Genomic DNA, 20,304 nt, shown 5'->3' on the forward strand with positions numbered 1-20,304 from the left:
GACATTTATAAAATATATATTCACATACAGCAAACATGAATAGAATAAAAAAAATCCACAATGCAATACTGTACTGCTAGGATCCATAATTTTCCAATAGGAAACATGGTGAGTTGTAAGCTTCCTTTTTTGATTGTAGGCCAATAATAAAATGTTAATGGCTGCATAAAATAAGCAAACAATAAATAAGTAAAAGCCCAGTTCACATATCTTTATTGGCAACACAAGCTAGTGTCACAGGGTAGGGGTTAACTTTACTTGAAAATATCTGGTTGCCTACTTCCTCATACAATTGTGGTTTTTGACTGTTAGATCAGTGGCACCTCTCTTGGAACCACAGTTGAGCCTTGACAGCACAACATCGGGGCAGCACTGCAGTGATGGCAGGCACTGAAACAGTTATGTCCCTGCAAGAATTAATTGCATCCTTGGATCAAACTTGTCTGCCACGGATTCTGCAGGTTTGCTCTGGGGTATACTTTCAAGGTAAGACTTTTTCATACTTTCTTTCATAAACTCCATGTGTGGGCAAACCAGTTTTTACATTGCCAGAAATGACAGACAAGCAGAGTAGACCTTACTGATTAACAGTCAGTGGCAGTTTTTAAAATAATCAATTCTGACATACACAGAAGTAGAACAAAAGTCTCACAACTAGGCAACAGTACAGAATATCTTATTTACAACTGAAGGTACTTTCATATACATATCTGTTTTACCGTTTAGAAATGACAGTATCTAGTCCCCACATTTGAAGGTGTCATTTATTTGGACAAATGTAATTATGCGTGTATTAAAGTAGTCAAAGTGTAGTGTTCGGTCACATAGTCCTAGCACGCCATGACTCTACAAACTTGTTGGATGCATTTGCAGTTTGCGTTTCAGATTATGTTGCGCCCAATAGAAATGAATGGTAAATAATTTATTGTGTCATTTTGGAGTCACTTTTATTGTAAATAAGAGTACCATATGTTTCTGAACACTTCTATATTCATGTGGATGCTACCATGATTATGGATAATCATGAATGAATCGTTAATAATGAGTGAGAAAGTTACAGAGGCATAAATATCATAACCCCCCCTCACCCCCCCAAAAAAATGCTAGACTCGCCGGTTTCATTATTTTAATCATTTCTATACCATGTGTGATCAAAGGTTGATCATTTAAGACATTTTACAGTAATAATCATTGGTGCAAAAAAGTAAATGTATTGTTCAGATATCATTACCACATAGGTGTACTGTAATAAAATGAAATCAGTTAAATGAATGAAAGAAAAATAACGTTTAGCAGGCACTAATTTGCATCAAGCCTGTCTTGAACATTTGGCCATAGGTTCTCATCGACATTGCAATAAATGCCTTCGTTGTTCATGTACATGTGGAAACACCTTTTGGTATTGCGATTCCAAGCCGGACATACGTCTAGATTGATGTGAAAAGAAGTGGAGAGGCTTGAGGGGCAACCAAAAAATTTGATAATCTTAGATAGGAAAAGCTAACCATTAAAAATGCTATGTTTATTTAAGTTAAAATATAACATTTTGGCCTACAATGGCCTTCTTACAAACATCTTCCAACTTTGCTAAAATAAAACATTGAGTTAACAGTTATTTTCAACCGCTTTGTTGCTATTTTCCTCTTGGGAAATGTGGTGAATTTTCAAAACTCCTAGTACAAAACTCCAAACTGTTAACACTTGTAACGCAGCCAGTCTTACATTCAAAACCTTTCATTGTGCATTCATTTTGTTTGGAAACATCTTTCACCACACAACCATTCATCTAAAATATAAGTTGACTGTGAAATATCATGAAAACATTGGTTTAATCACCAAAATACAACATAATGATATATTCTCAATTTAGTTGTTTTAACAACCAGTTGATCCAATATCAAAAAATGCAAGATACACTATATATACAAAAGTATGTGGACACCCCTTCAAATGAGTGGATTCAGCTATTTCAGCCACACCCGTTGCTAACAGGTGTATAAAATTGAGCACACAGCCATGTAAATCGCCATAGAAAAACATTGGCAGTAGAATGGCCTTACTGAAGAGCTCCGTGAAATTCAATGTGGCACCATCATAGGAGGCCACCTTTCCAACAAGTATGTTCCTCAAATTTCTGCTCTGCTAGAGCTACCCCGGTCAACTGTAAGTGCTGTCATTGTGAAGTGGAAACGTGTAGGAGAAACTTTGCCTCAGCTGCGAAGTGGTAGGCCATACAAGCTCACAGAACGGGACCGCCCAGTGTTGAAGGGCGTAGTCTGTCCTCTGACCATTCTTGATACACATGGGAAACTGTTGAGTGTGAAAAACCCAGCAGCATTGCCGTTCTTGACACAAACCAGTGTGCCTGGCACCTACTACCATACCCCGTTTAAAGGCATTTAAATATTTTGTCTTGCCCATTCACCCTCTGAATGGCACACATACACAATCCATGTCTCAATTGTCTCAAGGCTTAAAAATCCTTCTTTAACCTGTCTCCTCCCCTACACCTACACTGATTGAAGTGGATTTAACAAGTGACATCAATAAGGGATCATAGCTTTCACTTGGATTCACCAGATCAGTCTATATCATGGAAAGAGTAGGTGTCCTTAATGTTTTGTACACTCAGTGTATATCATACTTTATATGTATATATTTTACAAACATACATTGTAATTATGTAGTTCTCCAACTCTGTATATAGTAGACAAACCAGTTTAAAATCTATAGGTTTACCAAAAAGTTAAGTGATTATCGAATAAGAGCAGTTTGATTAAGTAAAAGGTATTTTAACAAATAAGACTATCATATTAAAAGTAATGTGAGCATTGTATTGTGAAAGCCAAGTACTTAATGTAAACATGTATTGCAATGTGGAACATGTATTTCTAGATGAAACACTGATTTAATTTTTGTGAAAAAGTGACTATGATTTTGTGTGTTGTACTCAGTCATTTGTAAATGTGCTTTGAGTTTTGGAACAACTGCCTTTTTGATAATCTGTTTTGAGTTTTGTACTAAGCGTTGTGAAAATGTGCCACATACTTGTGAAAATTTCACCACAGCATTTGAAAAAAACTAACAACCTGCTCACCCCATTGTGAATCCGTCTGTACCATTAACCCTAGAATCTTCACATTATTAGACACTTTGAGCTGCTCTTACGCAGCCCTGCCCCTCGATCTGGAGAGGGCATGAGACAGGTGGGTTTCTAGTGAGGGTCACTGATAGGACCTTGCACTTGGCAGGGTTCAGTGACATTTTGCTTGCCTGAACCCATGAGTCAAAGTGGTCCAGGGCCTGCTGTGGTGTGCAGATTTTTCCCCTTGTGCTTGTGTGGGCCAGACTGAAATCATCAATGTACTTCCACCTACCGTCAACATCCCGGGCTGCACCGTCAATGACTGCAAGGAAGATGAGGACCCAGAGGAGTTCCTTGAGCCACACCTCCCTTCAGCTCCTGCCAGTCTGAGTGTTGTTTACTTCCGGTCACAAAACTGCAGAGCCATGCTGTGAGGGCAGGTCTGACATCGAGTTGGATCAGGCGTTCAATGGCGATGGTGTGGCCGATTTTGTCAAAGGCCTTGGAGAAGTGGTGATGAGGGTGGTTATGGTGGATGGGATGTGTGACTGTTTGTATAGTCCAAAAGGCTAACGAGAGCGTAAGTCGATGAAATTTCGGGTCTGCTTCCAAACTGTCTGGGGTCTATGTTGGGTTTTATGTCTTCCTTCATCCAGTTGGCAGTGAAGCTCACAGAAACTTTTGATAGTTGTGGTGTCAGGGATATAGGCCATAGCTGGTTGGCTGTCGGGGGGAGGGTCTTAGGGATGAGCACGACTGTGGCTTCTTTCCACTGGGAGGGGAATTCACCTCGCTGCAATGATGTGTTGAGGATGTCACTGATGGGTTGACTCAACTCGCAGGCAAATTCTCATAGGATCTGCTGTGGCACACCGTAGGGGCCAGGTTGTTTTTGATCACACGCAGCTTGTCATACACCTCCCAGGGTTGGATTTCAGGGAGAGGCTGCAGGGAACATAAGAAGGCTGGGATGGCTGTTGTGTCCAGGGAAGTTAGTGATTGGCTGACCTGAGAGAACCAGTTAATTTAATTTGTTATTCCTACTTTGTTGTTTTGATCATGGCCAGGAATATACATTTTCAGAGGGGCCTTGATTTCAGCCAGAGGAGGCTGGTGGGAGGAGCTATAGGAGGACGGGCTCATTGTAATGGTTTGGAATAAACGGAACGGACTCAAACATGGTTTCCATACGTGTTTGACTATGGTTTCTATATGTGTTTGACGCCATATATTCTGTTCCAGCCTTTACATTGAGCCTATCCTCCTATACCACCTCCTACCAGTCTCCTCTGCTGTCATACAGGGTCTGTCAGTAGGGTGCATTTTCACAGTTTGGACAGGGAAGTGGTCATTACACACAGCAGTCCATGTTATAGAAGGCAGCAGTCTTGGATGTAGCATCAGGGGCATTGTATACTTCTTGCCAGGAGTGGGTTGTGATCCACTTCCCAAAACTGTCCAGGTTAGATTGTCGGATAGGGCGATGCTCTCACTTCTGGTTTGTTGGGCTTTCTCCGAGAACATAGGACTGCCTGATGATCACTGAGGCCAATGGCTGGTAGGATGGATGGTTTATGGTAAAGCTGGTTCATGTCTGTAATGCTTAGGTCCAGTATTGCATCACCTCTGGTACCGTCAATGCCTCTGGTCCCCAATACCTCAGTGAACTCCTCAGCCCGAAACAGACTTCATGGTCATGTTGTCCCCCGGCTCTGGAACAAGCCCCCTGGCTCTGCATGCCCCAGACCACAACTGCCTTTAAGTCTGAGCTCAAGAATCACTTCTTCAAACAGTCTTTTGCTAAATATGATCTGTCTTGTTGGTCATAGACGTTAGTTTGAGTTCTGTTTTGTCCTTGTTGCCTGCTTTATTTTCTGTATCTTTTATAAAACTAAACCACTTAATGTTTTTTAGCCCTTTAAAGCTTTTTTTATTTTAGTGGTTGCTCTCAATGTAAAGAGCTTTGTGATTTACATCTGTAAATGAAAATCACTCTACAAATCTAATCATATTATCCTGCACAACTTGGGTAAACCCATGTATGGCAAGACCAGTTAGGATACCCATGTCTTGAGCGTGTGATCTTTGTGCCGCTAACTTTCTCACTCATTATTCACGATTCACACATGATTATCCGTAATCATGTTGGCATCCACATGAATGTAGAAGTGTTCAGAAACATTCTTAATTACAAAAAAAAAGTGACAATGCATCATTTACCATTCACACCTTTTCTATTCATATCCATACTGTCTATGTCCCCCCATTCACATACATATATTTATATTCCGGACTCTGACGTCTTAATTCGTTATTTAAAAAAAAATACTTTTGGATTATGTGCGTATTGTTATTGTATTGCTGCACTGTTGGAGCTAGAAACATAATGTCACGTTGTATAATGATAGGAGACAGGCGCAGGAATCCGAAATAGTTTTTAAAATATATTTCTCTACCCAAAAATACATACCTCATGAACATGACGGGGTCGAAGCCCAAAACAAACACACACAACACAGGGCTATAACACAAACAAAGAGCGAGGTGTAAACCTCTAATAAATACACGGGACGAGACCGGTATTAACAAATGCATACTAACACCGTAACGCGCAAGCCGATACAACGGAGCACATGTACTCACAAGACCAACGGACATGGAACAATAATCAACAAGGACAATGAGGAACAGAGGGCACATATATACACATACTAATCGGGGGGAATGGGAACCAGGTGTGCATAATGAGACAAGACAGTCCGGGGTTGGTGGTAATGATCCAGTTCAGTGAGCCGGAGCTGGTGAACGGAATGAGCAGCAGTACCGGGGGAATCCGTGACACATAAGCATTTCACTGCACTTGCAATAACATCTGCAACTGTGTAGGCGACCAATAAACTTTGATTTGATTTCTATTGGGCACAACATAATCTGAAACACAACCAAAACAAACGTAAATGCATCCAACAAGTTTGTAGAGTCACTTGATGTAGTCGCTTGATGTAGTCATTGCATGCTAGGAATATGGGAGCAAAATACACATTTTTGACTACTTTAATACTCACATAAGTGAATTTGTCCAAATACTGATGACACCTTCAAATGGGAGTAGATATATAAAGTGCTTTCATTTCTAAACAGTAAACAGATATGTATACATCCCCTCAAATTATAGTACTGTACTGTCGCCTCATGAAACATTTGATCTCAAATCCAAAATGCTGGAGTATAGAGCTAAATTAAATGTTTTTGCTTCACTTTCTAAATAAATACGTAGAGGACTATATGTAATATCATATGTTCAAAGGTTTATAGATAATAATATGCTTGGTTATATGGATGGATGGTCAGTCCATCCATCCATCCAGTCCATCAGTTGATGCATACTGCTGACTACAACCAGGTTGATATTGAGACAATGTATCAAATAAATGACATGCAACCCACAAGAAAAAGCTATTTAATTCCAAATAAGGAAATGGTGGAAAAATGAAAGTAGAAAGTCTCATGAGTGATGTTCCTGGAACAGATAAGTTAGTACTGTGTAATGTATATCTATTTCTATCAGTTGAGGCATGCTTTGTAACGGTACAGTATTATTGAGTAAACACCTCCAATAAAAAATGTAATAAAAAATGTAATAAAATAAACAAGTACAGTATGTGCATGTTGCTGCAAATATCATCAGAGCTGAAATTGTGGTGTGTTGATGCTTTATAGGGTCTGTTTATGAGCTGTCGGGAAGCGAGGTGTGCCTGTCCACGGGGGACCTGGTGAAGGTCATCGACATCGAGCTCCTGTCTGTCAGCTGTGAGAACACCAGCAACAATGATACGTTTGAGCTGCCCATCAACCATGCAGGTGAGGCTTATGGTTTTCAACAAATGCGCTTAGCCAGGCCTAGAAATAGAAAAAGAAATGCCTCCGGTCCCACTAGCACAAATGATTGACTTGACCAAGAATGGCAGTTCTAGTAATTCTATGTATGTGAGCCCCCCTTATTCTTTATTAACCATGGTAATATGTTTAATTAATTTGAATAAAATCACTTGATCAATGCTGTGTTATTCATGGCCTCATTGCGGACTCTCCTGCTCAGATCTGTTCAAGCTGGTTCCAGAGGAGATGCCATACAGCACAGTGGAGGAGATGGTGAGTCTGAGGCCTGTAGGCCTGGACACCTGCCTTCCCTTCACCTTCACCAGCCGATGTGAGCTGACCTTACAGAATTCCACCCTCGGCGCCGGGGTGGCCGTGACCATGCTACACATCGAACAGCAGGACAGGGGTGAGGAGAGCTGCGTCCGCTGTCAACTCAGAGGCCAGCAGGGGGCGTCGGCTGAAGTGCTAGTCCCCTTCTCCTGCTGTGGGGAGTTCTATGAGTGTGAGAGTGACCAGACCTACACCCTCAAGGAGATCATGTCCTCGCCCCACCTCTGCAGCCGGCACTTTTGCTTCAGCAAGAAGACCAAGCACGGGGCATCGCTAGTCTTCAGCCCCATATACCAGGTCCAGGCCATCATGCACTGTGAGTAGAACCTGGTTCTGAGTCAACCAACGGCATACTTCCTTAGCCAATGAAAAAACATTGAGATATCATGTTAGAATCTAGAACTGAGAGAAGTGTTGCCTGAGGAGCACGTCATCAAAGCTATTGGCAAACTGTAGCCTGCATTTATTTTTCACAAATCATTACACTACAGGATTGTGCAATTTGAACATACAGCTTAGTTTTTTTATTCTGCTCAGCATCAAGTGTAGTACTTTACTGTATGGGTCTTCACCCTTTCAACAAAATTTCTCAAATTTTCTCACAGTGAGGAAGAACATAGTCAAGTTCCCCTCCAGCTTGGAGGTGGATGTGGTCGACGTGACGACGCAATCCCAAGACTTGACATTTGTGACCCCGCTCACTCTTCTCGAGGTCTTTGCACAGCCAGACGAGGCCTTCCCCACAATGGCTGAAATACTGGAGCACCATGAGGGCCAGCCTCTGTTCCGTTGTACCTGGCTGGCTGAACTACACAAGGGCGATCCTCTAGTCCTTCACAAGCGTGGTTCCTCAGCCATGGTTCTGGCTTCGGGTCTCAAGGGGCGCAAGGCCCGCCAGTACTTCCTAATGTCGCAGAGCTACGGGGGACGGCTGCGACGGAGGCCGCGGGAGTTCGAGTCGGTGTACGAGCTGTACGCCGCCTCGACCCAAGCGCCGTTTCTCACGGTCAGGGTGACGCGGCACAGTGAGGAGCTGGAGGAGGAGGGGCTTCTGGCACTCAGTGTGGGCGAGCAGCTGGAGGTGCTGCGCTGCGAGAAGGTGAAGCTGCCCGGAGGAAGAACCAGCCAGGAGGAGAAGAATAACCAGACCGTGGAGGTCCTTGTATGTAGACGTCTACAAGAGGTGGACGATGACGAGGAGGAGGATGAAGAGGAGAAGGAGGAGAGCGAGGTGGTCCACTTGCCCCTGTACATGCAGAGCCACTTTGTGGAGAAGCTTACGGACAATAAGAAGTACAGCCTGAAGGACTTGTGCAAGGCCTTCGCTCTGCCATTGGACGTTAAGGTGGTGAGCGGTGACACAGAGCTGGAGAAAGATCCTCTGGTGGGGTTCTCATCCCTGAGGCTGCAGGAGGCTACTATACAGCCCATGGTCCAGGCCAGCCTTCCAGGAAAGCCAGAGAGGTGCTTTGAGATACCCACCGACTGGCTTAACATGTCTTTGTCTTTTACTAACGACCCCTTGCCTTTGACCCAAGAATATCACCTGGAGACAGTTACAGAGGTGACGGACTCATTCTATTACGAATTTCGAAAGCTCACCGCATCAGATGAGCCCCCACCACCACGTCCACCAAAGCCGAAGACATCATCAAGATCAAATCCGCCGTCAGGCTCAAAGCCATTGTCAGGCTCAAAGTCTTCCAAGGCAACCCCTTCACCCTCACACCCAGATGCCCCCTGTCTTCCACCCAAAAGCGGCACCCTTTCCCTGTTGAGTGGTCTAAGTCTTGATAGCAAAAAGACTCAAAGGCCCCCTGCTCCTCTGCCTCCGGTAAGCTCTTCCTTTCAGACCTTATGTACTTTCTAGGCAGGATATAGCACTGCTCATCTCCTGTTGTCACTCCTGTCTTGCTGGACTTGTTTACTGTCCTACTGTCTTGCATCCCATGTATTGCCCTTGTACTCTGCCTTGCAGCCCCCACATCCCTTGTCTTAGCTGTGAAATTGTCTAAAAAAAATGTGGCACTGTACTGTCTCTATGTCTGATGTTTCTCTGTTTTAACTTTAAAATGTTCTCTGTAAAGTATGTTGAGATATTGTGAAATACACTTTATATAAGTTTAATAAGTTGTGACTTGATTTGACTAGGACTAAAATGCTGCCTCATATAATAGGGTCTTGGGTTGCTCAATCAATGTCTTATATTATGGTAGACCATTCCATTCTTATGGGGCGGCTAAGGAGTATTGGTGTCTCTGAGGGGTCTTTGGCCTGGTTTGCTAACTACCAAGTCAGACAATCTGCTGTCTCAGCCACTGCCTGTCACCAAGGGAGTACCCCAAGGCTCAATCCTAGGCCCCACACTCTTCTCAATTTACACCAACAACATAGCTCAGGCAGTAGGAAGCTCTCTCATCCATTTAAATGCAGATGATAGTCTTATACTCAGCTGGCCCCTTCCCGGATTTTGTGTTAAATGCTCTACAACAAAGCTTTCTTATTGTCCAACAAGCTTTCTCTACCCTTAACCTTGTTCTGAACACCTCCAAAACAAAGGTCATGTGGTTTGGTATGAAGAATGTCCCTCTCCCCACAGGTGTGATTACTACCTCTGAGGGTTTAGAGCTTGAGGTAGTCACCTCATACAAGTACTTGGGAGTATGGCTAGACGGTGCACTGTCCTTCTCTCAGCGCATATCAAAGCTGCAGGCTAAAGTTAAATCTGGACTTGGTTTCCTCTATCGTAAACGCTCCTCTTTCACCCCAGCTGCCAAACTAACCCTGATTCAGATGACCATCCTACCCATGCTAGATTACGGAGACATCATTTATAGATCGGCAGGTAAGGGTGCACTCGAGTGGCTAGATGTTCTTTACCATTCGGCCATCAGATTTGCCACCAATGCTCCTTATAGGACACATCACTGCACTCTATACTCCTCTGTAAACTGGTCATCTCTGTATACCCGTCGCAAGACCCACTGGTTGATGCTTATTTATAAAACCTTCTTAGGCCTTACTTCCCCCTATCTGAGATATCTACTGCAGCCCTCATCCTCCACATACAACACCCGTTCTGTCAGTCACATTCTGTTAAAGGTCCCCAAAGCACACAAATTCCTGGATCGCTCCTCTTTTCAGTTTGCTGCAGCTAGCGACTGGAATATCTTCATTCAAAGACTCAATCATGGACACTTTTACTGACAGTTGTGGCTGCTTTGTGTGATGTTTTGTCTCTACCTTCACTTTGTTGCTGTTGACTGTGCACAATAAGGTTTGTACCATGCTGTGTTGTTGCCTTGCTATGTTGTCTTAGATCTCTCTTTATGTAGTCTCTCTTGTTGTGATGTGTGTTTTGTCCTATATTTATATTTAATCCCAGGCCCCCATCCCCGCAAGAGGCCTTTGCCTTTTGGCAGGCCGTCATTGTAAATAAGAATTTGTTAACTGACTTGCCTAGTTAAATAAAAAATATTAGAACATTCACACACAACACACTCCACCCGCATGTTACTGTAGTCTCATCAGTTGTGAAAATGTTGTTTGCTGATGCAGACTCCTCACCCCATCCAAATATGTGGTTCCTGTTATTTCAACATAGCATGTACACTTCCTAGAATAACGGTAGCTTCATTTTCCTGTTGTCGTGAAGGCTTTCAAGGATGATGCCCCTCCGCTGAATCCAAGAAAGCCTATGACCGATGTCAAGTCAGGCAAGGCTCAGCCAAACACTTACAGCAAGTCTATAAGTCACAAGCCCAACAATAAAGGTACAGTATGTCTTACATTGGAAATTACTTGTGAGCTATGACATGAGGGAAGTAAAAGTCTACTTCTTTTAGGTTCATTGTTCACTTCTTTCAGGTTCTAGGTTCATTGTTTCTGAATTTGGTGCATCTTTTTATAAAACATTTTACTGTTATCTGTAGTTTCCTGTTTAGGTAAATGTTTTTGCACTGGTTGACCACTTCACACAAAACCTCAATTGTTCGGTAAGCCTAAAATTAACTTGTTTTTCAGCAGCGGCGAAATATGAAGTTCAAGCAGATGTGGACAGTGACCATGATTATGAGCAAGTGGACGACAAGTTGAAAAGAGCACAGGACAATTTTTTATTTTACTGAACCAGCCAGAGGAATAACTATTAAAAGGCTAACTAAAGTCTCATTGCATAAAATAGAATAACTATTGGGTGCAAGACAATGTCAGAACTATGCAGACTGATAGCCAGCCACTGTAACCGTGAATATTTTGAGATGGGACTGTGCAAAAACAAGATACATGTCTTATTGTACCCATATTTTGTTACTTGGTTTTCATTTTCTACATTGCTAAAGTCACAAGCAACACTTGCCAACCGATTATCCCAAATGCTTATCATAATAAAAGCCTATTGGTGTTTATGGTTGTTACAAAATACATGGCTAAATTATGAAATGTAACTTAAAATGTTCCCTTATTTTAAAACTCAATGATGCTAGTCTGGCAGCGTCAGTGACCTTAGTGTTAAGAGTGGAGGTCAATATAAGAAAGCCGGAGTGATAACAGTGGGGATCTTCTTGCGCAACACAAAGCTTTACTGGTGCATATGCATCATTGCTTTGGGTATCGATACTGTATGATCTTATACTTCTGCATTCTAAGGTTACATACATTGTAAGAGATACTTCCCAATTGACTATATAAAAGAATAGTAATATCTTGAGAACAAATTACACATTTTTCTGAAAATATACATTTACTAGAGACAAAAACAAAACATAGAGACATAAGACAATCTGAATAGGAATGGCAAAGTTTTGCATTCTGTCCACCATTTTTAAACGACAACTACCAAGACCAATGATTCAGGAACTGGTAGTCACACAGATTGCATTCACTGTGAGAAAAATCATTGGCCTGTGATGCACCCACTCTTACTGTAATATCATTAACGGAAGTTGAAACAGGATATGTGAACACTGGCCACCACGTCAGTCAAACCAAGGCCTAATTTCACAGAAACCCTCAGGATTATATAGACATCCCACAATGTTCCTCAGTATGAATCATGCTTCCATGAATGACTACAGGTTCTATTTTCAGTGTTGAGATCTTAAAATTCTAAGAGGGGGTTGGGTGTTATTCTTAAATACAATCGTCCGCTCATAGCGCACAGTGTGTTGAGAATGGACCCAAGACTATGATCATGTTCTTAGTGCTAACAGGGAATGGAGAGATGCTTTAGTCGTCATTGTCCGTAGACTTGAAGTGATCTTCGTCGATGGTGGAGAAGATGTGTCCTTCGTTGCTGAGGAACTCCACTGCATGCCTATGATTAGACAAAGGACAGTAAGACTGGTGCCAATGCAGCATGCTTAATTATGCAGTCTACTCTTATGCCTTGCACATGAGAGTGCACTGGGCCACGTTCAGTAGGCAAATGTTGAACGTTGCAGATAGAAATGCAATGAATAGAGACGATATTACTTATTCTACATCCCAGAAATACATGTGTGTTCTATAAAATATTTTTATCTGAACGCCGGCCAACGTTGTGCCCTGCAGAACACGACCACTGTTGTGGTCCAACAGGACACATTCAAGCATATCAATCAGAATCAGATTTGAGGACGGAGGGAAGGGAATGTCTTACTTGATGACAGCCAAGCTCATGCCGCTGAGTCTCTGCTTCAAGTCCTGTGTGCTGATACCCTGTGCGTCTGCACAGCTCCTTATCAAGCTCAGCACCTTATGAGAGGACAAGAGCATAACATAAAAACCATTCATATAGAATATTGTGCCAATCACATGTAGAACAACTCTTGAAGACTTCCCAATTGTTATGCCAGTCCTACAGATGGCAAGTTTGGTAAGGCATTTTTTATAAAAAACTGATGAGGCCCAATTAATTTTGTAATCATTAGACCACCAATGTGCTGGATTTTTAAAATAAAATACACTTTTTTCTCCTTTCACTTGGTAACAGGTAAGGTGTGTGGGTTTACTTTCCAATTCATATGGTCGGTGCGTTTAGGCTACCTATTGTTTATTCTACCAACTATTTAATGTTCCCATCGCTTTTCTTTAGTCCATTGCAGACTCACCTGGTTCTGGCTTGGGCTCAGGCCGTTAGCGGACATGTCGTTGGCACCCGAGTATCCACCTCCCATGTTGCCACCCATTCCCGGCCTCGACAAGGGCACCATGCTAGTGTTCATTCCCCCTCCTCCGCCCAACTAAAAAGGGAACCAGAACTGTGTGTGAGTGGTGCCAAGCAGGAAGAGATTCAAAACCAAACTTTATTAATAAAAAGCACAAGCAGCTGATTGTGGCATTACTGAAGTTGAATGGCCTTATTCAAAGCTAAGTTTAATGATTCATGCATCTCTATTTAAATATGTGGCAGATGGGCCAAGGCCAACTCGTCAGCTCTGTGACTACTGTTATACAGGTGGAAAAGAGTACAAAATGCAGGCATAGTGGTGCTCTTCAGGGCCTAAAATTTACTTTTTGGGCCACCAGCCACTACATTCTTTTACCAGACAAAATATTTCTTCACCCCTAAAATTACATCAACAAAACAAAAACAAAAAACAGATGAGCATGCTTTGTAATGTTTCTAAAACAATAATGTATTACTAGTAAGAAGTAATGTGGTATATTGTTTAATTTCGTATACATTTTTGTGACCAGTGTTAACCAAAATAATCACAGATGTTCACATGCCCCGTTAAGGGTAGGAGGTTACCGTGGTAACATGACTCAAGAGTCATGTGTCTGAGATCAGAGTCTGACTAATAGCTGCATTGTCTTCTCTTCCCTAGCAGTTGAAACTCAAACTCAAAAAAACCTAGCTTGCGAACAAAATGTAAATTGGCAAGAACCACAAGGACAAAGTATCAGTAGACTTCCGATTCCAGTAAATTAGACTAACTTTATGCCTGTGCAGTGCTTCTAAAACATTATCTTTCACGCAGCTCTTCATGGACGCACAGCCCCTAGACAGGCAGTGTGGCCGCTCGAGGTGGGATAGGCTATAGGATACGTAGTTTTGACTTTGTGCGATAAATTTACCAACAATGAAACAAAACGGTAGAAATACTATAAAAAACAGCTACTGCGGCATTTATTTTGCTATAAATGTGATTACTTGACTTCTTATTAACAAATGCGAGTGAAACGCTCAAAGTGTGAAGCCCTGACCACCCGCCAACATGGCTGGTGAAAAAGGCATCTTACCCACCAATGCCAAAATCTACCCGCAGGAGGCAGGTGTTAATTTTAGGCCCTGGTGCTCTTTGTCATGTGTGAAGGAGGTTCTCACCATAATAGTCTGTGGTTTGCTGAGCAGCACATGTGCCTGCACCACCTCCAGCATGTGGGAGGTGATCTCGTTCATGTCCTCTAGGGGCCGGACACTGAACGCTACCACGGACCTGTGGTTCTATTGAAGACAGGAAGTTATACAAACACCCACAGTCAGTGCATCAGACACAGAGACACACAGGACTGAATGTGCAACACACACTTTCAGTTAACATGAATGCATTTGCACAGGTCGGTGGAGGCTCCTCAGAGAAGGGAGGACCATCCCACTCAGTGAATTGCATTAAAAAAAATTAAGTGAAACATTTTAGATAAAACTATACTAAATATATTAATGTCAACAAATAACCAATAAAAAAACCCACACTGTTTTGCAATGAAGGGCTATAGTAGACTCAACAGCACCCTCTAGGGTAGCACCATGGTGTAGCCAGATGAAAGCTATTTTCCATCCTCTGGGTACATTGACATCAATACAAAACCTAGGAGGGTCATGGTTCTCACACCCTACCATAGACTTAGAAAGTAATTATGAAGACTTCCGGAGGACATCCTCCAACCTATCAGAGCTATCAGCATAAACGGACATGCTGTCCAATCAAAGGAGCAGAGAATGAATCTAGTACTGAAACCATATGCTACAGCTAGCTAGCACTGCAGTGCATAAATTGTGGTGAATAGTTGACTCAAAGATCGAGAAAGAAAATAGTTGATCAGTTTGAACAAATTAAATTCTTAAATTAAGCAGCAGCAGAGGGAGAGCTAGCTATACAATGAGTGTACAAAACATTAAGAACACCTTCCTAATATTGAGTTGCACCACCACTTTTGCTTTCAGAACAGCCTCAATTCAGTTCTTGACACAAACCAGTGCTTCTGGCACCTACTACCATACACCGTTCAAAGTTACTTAAATATTTTGTCTTGCACATTCACCCTTTGAATGGCACACATACACAATCCATATGTCAACTGTCTCAAAAATACTTATTTAACCTATCGCCTACCCTTCATCTACACTGATCGAAGTGGATTTAACAAGTGACATCAATATGGGATCATAGCTTGTCAGTCTATGTCGTGGAAAGAGCAGGTGTTCATAATGTTTTGTACACTCAGTGTATTTTTAAATTATTGGTTTAGCTTTCACATACTTAGCTAATGCAGCTGATTTAGCCTACACAAAAACCTGACAGAGGAATGCAATTTATGTTGGCTAAGGCTATTCAACACTGCAACTCTTCCAAGTCAAGGGGAGCTTTCTGTTTTATAAATGTATTGCCACAGGGGCCCGCCGGTGTAACTGCTGAACACTGTTCTGCGTGATTGTCCACAGGGATTGATTGTGGGTTTACTAGTTCTACTTTGTTGACTATGACGTTAGCTAATATGGTGACAACGATGTAGGCATTGTAGCAGTTTTGGTTTGGCTTGGGGAGATTTTTGCACATGGTCATCAAAGTGATGATGCTGTATGTGGCTGCTATGAAAGTGAACCGTGTGTGCTTCTGATAAACAGTGTATTCACTACGCCAATTCTGTTGCAAAACGTTTCTAAAACGGAAGCAAACGGAACTAAACGGAACTGGACCTACGCAAATTTGTCCAATAGAAACGCTTGTTTAAGTTGCAAAACGGAACGTTTTTTAACTGTTTGGACAAATGATTACACACCAGATCAGCTAGATGCAGGCAAGAGTGTGCAAGGCAGTATTTAAAGTGTCACGGTCTCACCTTGATTACTCCAATTTGTCTCTCGACCTGTGTACCTAGGCTATAAACATTCAATTGTAGGCTAGGTTGTAGCAATCTCATGTTAGGCATATGGCAAATTTGCGTATCATGTAATAGCCTAAACCTATCAATGATACATTGAGCTGGGTGAATAGAGTACGAATGACAGTCATCCAATATTCTGTAATAGAAATAAGGCCATGCTCATAAAAAAATGAATTGTTCTCCCTAATGTTAAACAGCACCGACCGCCACTGGCATGGTGTAGTTAACATTTGTGAATCAAAATGCCAGAGGCAACTCCCTGCCCTAGACGCATATACAGTTGAAGTCAGAAGTATACATATAGCTTAGCCAAACACATTTAAACTCAGTTTTTCACAATTCCTGACATTTAATCCTAGTAAAAATGAGCCTTCCACAAGCTTAAGTTGGGTGAATTTTGGCCCATTCCTCCTGACACAGCTGGTGTAACTGAGTCAGGTTTGCAGGCCTCCTTGCTTGCAAACACTTTCAGTTCTACCCACAAATTTTCTATAGGATTGAGGTCAGGGCTTTGTGATGGCCACTCCAATACCTTGACGTTGTTGTCCTTAAGCCATTTTGCCACAACTTTGGAAGTTTGCTTGGGGCCATTGTCCATTTGGAAGATCCATTTGCGACCAAGCTTGAACTTCCTGACTGATGTCTTGAGATGTTGCTTCAATATATCCACATAATTTTCCTCCCTCATGATGCCATCTATTTTGTGAAGTGCACCAGTCCCTCCTGCAGCAAAGCACCGCCACAACATGATGCTGCCACCCCCGTGCTTCACGGTTGGGATGGTGTTCTTCGGCTTGCAAGCCTCCCCCCTTTTCCTCCAAACATAACAATGGTCATTATGGCCAAACAGTTCTATTTTTGTTTCATCAGACCAGAGGACAATTCTCCAAAAAGTACGATCTTTGTCCCCATGTGCAGTTGCAAACCGTAGTCTGGATTTTTTATGCCGGTTTTGGAGCAGTGGCTTCTTCCTTGCTGAGCGGCTTATCAGTTTATGTCGATATAGGACTTGTTTTACTGTGGATATAGATACTTCTGTACCCTTTTCCTCCAGAATCTTCATACGGTCCTTTGCTGTTGTTCTGAGATTGATATGCACTTTTAGCACCAAAGTACATTAATCTCTAGGAGACAGAACACGTCTCCTTCCTGAGCGGTATGACGGCTGCGTGGTCCCATGGTGTTTATACTCACGTACTATTGTTTGAACAGATGAACGTGGTACCTTCAGGCGTTTGGAAATTGCTCCCAAGGATGAACCAAACTTGTGGAGGTCTACAATTTGTTTTCTGAGGTCTTGGCTGATTTATTTTGATTTTCCCATGATGTCAAGCAAAGACCATGATGTCAAGTACACCTCGTACCTGTGGATGTATTTCAAGGCCTACCTTCAAACTCTGTGCCTCTTTACTCAAATTATGTCAATTAGCCTATCAGAAGTTTCTGAAGTCATGACATCATTTTCTGGAATTTTCCAAGCTGTTTAAAGCACAGTCAACTTAGTGTATGTAAACTTCTGACCCACTGGAATTGTGATACAGTGAATTATAAGTGAAATAATCTGTCTAAACAGTTGTTGGAAAAATTACTTGTGTCATGCACAAAGTAGATGTCCTAACCGACTTGCCAAAACTATAGTTTGTTAAGAAGAAATTTGTGGAGTGTTTAAAAAACAAGTTTTAATGACTCCAACCTAAGTGTATGTAAACTTCCGACTTCAACTGCAAAATAAACATTTGCAGGTTACACATGGCTCTCCATTGTTTGAAAACGTTTAAAACCATGTGTAGAATGATGTGGTCAGGGCTGTGATATGACCTACAGATAAAGGTATGTAGTTGTGTGGGGATGATGACCTCACCTGGAAGGAGCGCAAATTGCCAGAGACCTTGACGTAAGTGCCTGGGGGAATGACAGTGCTGTCCACACTGGAATCCTATGAGTGAGGAGAGACAGCAGGACAGAACCATAGGTGAGTAGAGTTAGCAGTTGAACTCTCATTTGAGTGTAGCCTGATGTCACAAAATATATGTTAATTGAACATTATTTGGAAATTATACCGCAAGTGTTGACTGTACTGTATATCCTTCCTGATCCTAGTACTTAGCAGCCATGATGAGACTCACCTCCGTATCTACCCACTGCTTCACGTCCATAGGGGCCCCTGTCATGTCATCGACTTTGTACTGGATGTTGGTCATGGATTTGTCAGTGGTTCTGATGATGCCCACAATGGTAACCTAGCACACAAAAAGAGAATACTGTCATAGGATACCAAGGCACACCTCACACATTTCATTTGTACATGGAAGATTAAAATCCTAATCAGTCTATGAGTCACTGTATCGCAATACACCACAACAAAATGGCCACCATCCTCATATTTAAGACATAATTTGGGTTACCTGGGCAACCTCTACCTCTCCCACTCTGAAGACATCCTCTGTTTGGGCAGCAGACATGAGCTGGGACACTGTGCAGGGGATAATATGTTGGGCACGTTGTCTCTGTAAACATACACAGTAAGCCTGAGTAATTCATATTGAGCCAACTTTAACCTACAATACAAAAAAAATTAAACAATGGCTGACACAATAGTGCGTTTTGCTACTAATATTACGATGACAGGCCTTTTCCACTAGCTGTTCGCTGACTTTGTAATATATGGAGTTGGTGAGTGACAAATACAGACCCCTTTCTTCTCTCCTCCCTGGGAGGCAGCAGGTGATGCGAATCCTCCCGGGGACTGAGTGTATCCACCACCCATGTTTGATTCACCGTATGATCCACCTACGTGAATTGACAGTCTTTAAAATATATATATACTTAACTAGGCCAATCACCGACGGTTGTGACAATGAGACAACTGCAGCAATAATCCACTGTCTGACTAAAACCATGGAAACAAGCTGGCATTACTAACTAACGTTTGCTACTGTTGTTTCCTGTTACTGTACGACAAAAAGCTCGGTGCCTTTTAGTTTACAGAAGAAATACGGTCAAGTCAGCTACTAGCTATCTAGGCGCCCAAACTGCACAACAAAACAGGCCTCAAGAGCGCTGGTTACAATAGCAAGCTAACGTTATTTACAACAACTAGGCAACTTTTGAGCTATTCTTGACAGCCATATAACGTTAAACCATTGCTACAAAGACAAACTCACCTTGGTTCCACATGGTGCCGTTACCTTACGTTATATGATAAAATAATGTTTAAACAGGTGGCAAGACAATAAAACGTGTAAAAACTATTCACACCTATTCCTCTTCCTTTTCTTGTACAATTCCGCGCGCTGGAAAGTTGACAGTATAGAACGCATGCGCCCTACAGAAATGCCGCTAAATCCATTGTCCAATGAGATTCTCTGATTAGATTTGGTAGCTAAACCAATGAACATGCGAGATTGCTAGACGCACTAGCTTACCCAGAGATACACTACATGAGTATGTGGACACCTGCTCGCATGACATCTCATTCCAAAATCATGGGCATTAACAGTGGCGACCCGTCATTCTGGCTTTCTTGAGTAAGGCAGCTCCAAAATGCAGGTGTTTCAGCCTAGCTCAGTGCTTTCTGTGGTGGAGGGGCAGCCAGCGGAATATACAGAGCGTAGGCGTTGGTAGTCTTCTGCGCTGTGATTGGCTCAGTGTTCTGTTAGTTTCGAAAATCGTAAGAGCTTTCATTGTCTGTGTGTGTCGGGTGGGGGGATTTTGTTGATGACACAAGTTTACTGGAGAACTGAGACGAAGTAGAGACTCTGGACAGGGTGGATATTCGTATAATAAAAAGCAGTTTTATTCAGAGGTAAAGATATCTGATACAAACATGCATGGACTCGTTCATTCAGCTCGTAAGGAACCTGCAGACAGAGCCCAGATAACAGAAATACATAGTCATTTTATACAGCACAGAAAGT

The 20,304-nt window shown here is 42.3% G+C and overlaps 2 protein-coding genes across 4 annotated transcripts; one reads left to right on the forward strand and one right to left on the reverse strand.

Moving 5' to 3' along the window:
- Window positions 1-352: 352 nt before the first annotated feature.
- On the forward strand, window positions 353-11,999 carry LOC120047126 (protein THEMIS2-like). Its single transcript, XM_038992664.1, has 6 exons — window positions 353-486; window positions 6,806-6,946; window positions 7,185-7,613; window positions 7,903-9,131; window positions 10,953-11,070; window positions 11,324-11,999. The coding sequence occupies exons 1-6, from the start codon at window positions 381-383 to the stop codon at window positions 11,422-11,424; spliced, it is 2,124 nt and encodes a 707-aa protein (XP_038848592.1). The 5' UTR covers window positions 353-380; the 3' UTR covers window positions 11,425-11,999.
- On the reverse strand, window positions 11,855-19,835 carry LOC120048313 (replication protein A 32 kDa subunit-A-like). Of its 3 annotated transcripts, none has more exons than XM_038994184.1 (9): window positions 19,813-19,835; window positions 19,080-19,177; window positions 18,793-18,894; window positions 18,514-18,627; window positions 18,249-18,323; window positions 14,607-14,726; window positions 13,387-13,518; window positions 12,936-13,030; window positions 11,855-12,611 (listed from the first exon to the last, which is right to left on the reverse strand). In XM_038994184.1, exons 2-9 carry the CDS (start codon window positions 19,152-19,154, stop codon window positions 12,524-12,526), a joined length of 801 nt encoding a protein of 266 aa, XP_038850112.1. In that variant the 5' UTR covers window positions 19,155-19,177; window positions 19,813-19,835; the 3' UTR covers window positions 11,855-12,523. The 3 variants fall into 3 exon arrangements, with proteins under 3 accessions (XP_038850112.1, XP_038850111.1, XP_038850113.1); XM_038994183.1 differs by lacking the exon at window positions 19,813-19,835 and adding an exon at window positions 19,552-19,564; XM_038994185.1 differs by lacking the exons at window positions 14,607-14,726; window positions 19,813-19,835 and adding an exon at window positions 19,552-19,793.
- Between the last annotated feature and the right edge of the window lie 469 nt (window positions 19,836-20,304).

This window comes from Salvelinus namaycush, chromosome 5, assembly GCF_016432855.1.
Source record: "Salvelinus namaycush isolate Seneca chromosome 5, SaNama_1.0, whole genome shotgun sequence".
NCBI lineage: Eukaryota > Metazoa > Chordata > Actinopteri > Salmoniformes > Salmonidae > Salvelinus > Salvelinus namaycush.

Coding starts and splice junctions, on each gene's coding strand:
- LOC120047126 (XM_038992664.1), top strand. CDS start 381: ATGGCAGGCACTGAAACAGTTATGTCCCTGCAAGAATTAATTGCATCC. Junction 487..6,805: donor CTCTGGGGTATACTTTCAAG/GTAAGACTTTTT, acceptor GATGCTTTATAG/GGTCTGTTTATGAGCTGTCG. Junction 11,071..11,323: donor TCACAAGCCCAACAATAAAG/GTACAGTATGTC, acceptor GTTTTTCAGCAG/CGGCGAAATATGAAGTTCAA.
- LOC120048313 (XM_038994183.1), bottom strand. Junction 18,324..18,513: donor AGCAGTGGGTAGATACGGAG/GTGAGTCTCATC, acceptor CCTCACTCATAG/GATTCCAGTGTGGACAGCAC. Junction 13,031..13,386: donor TGAGCCCAAGCCAGAACCAG/GTGAGTCTGCAA, acceptor TCCTCTCATAAG/GTGCTGAGCTTGATAAGGAG.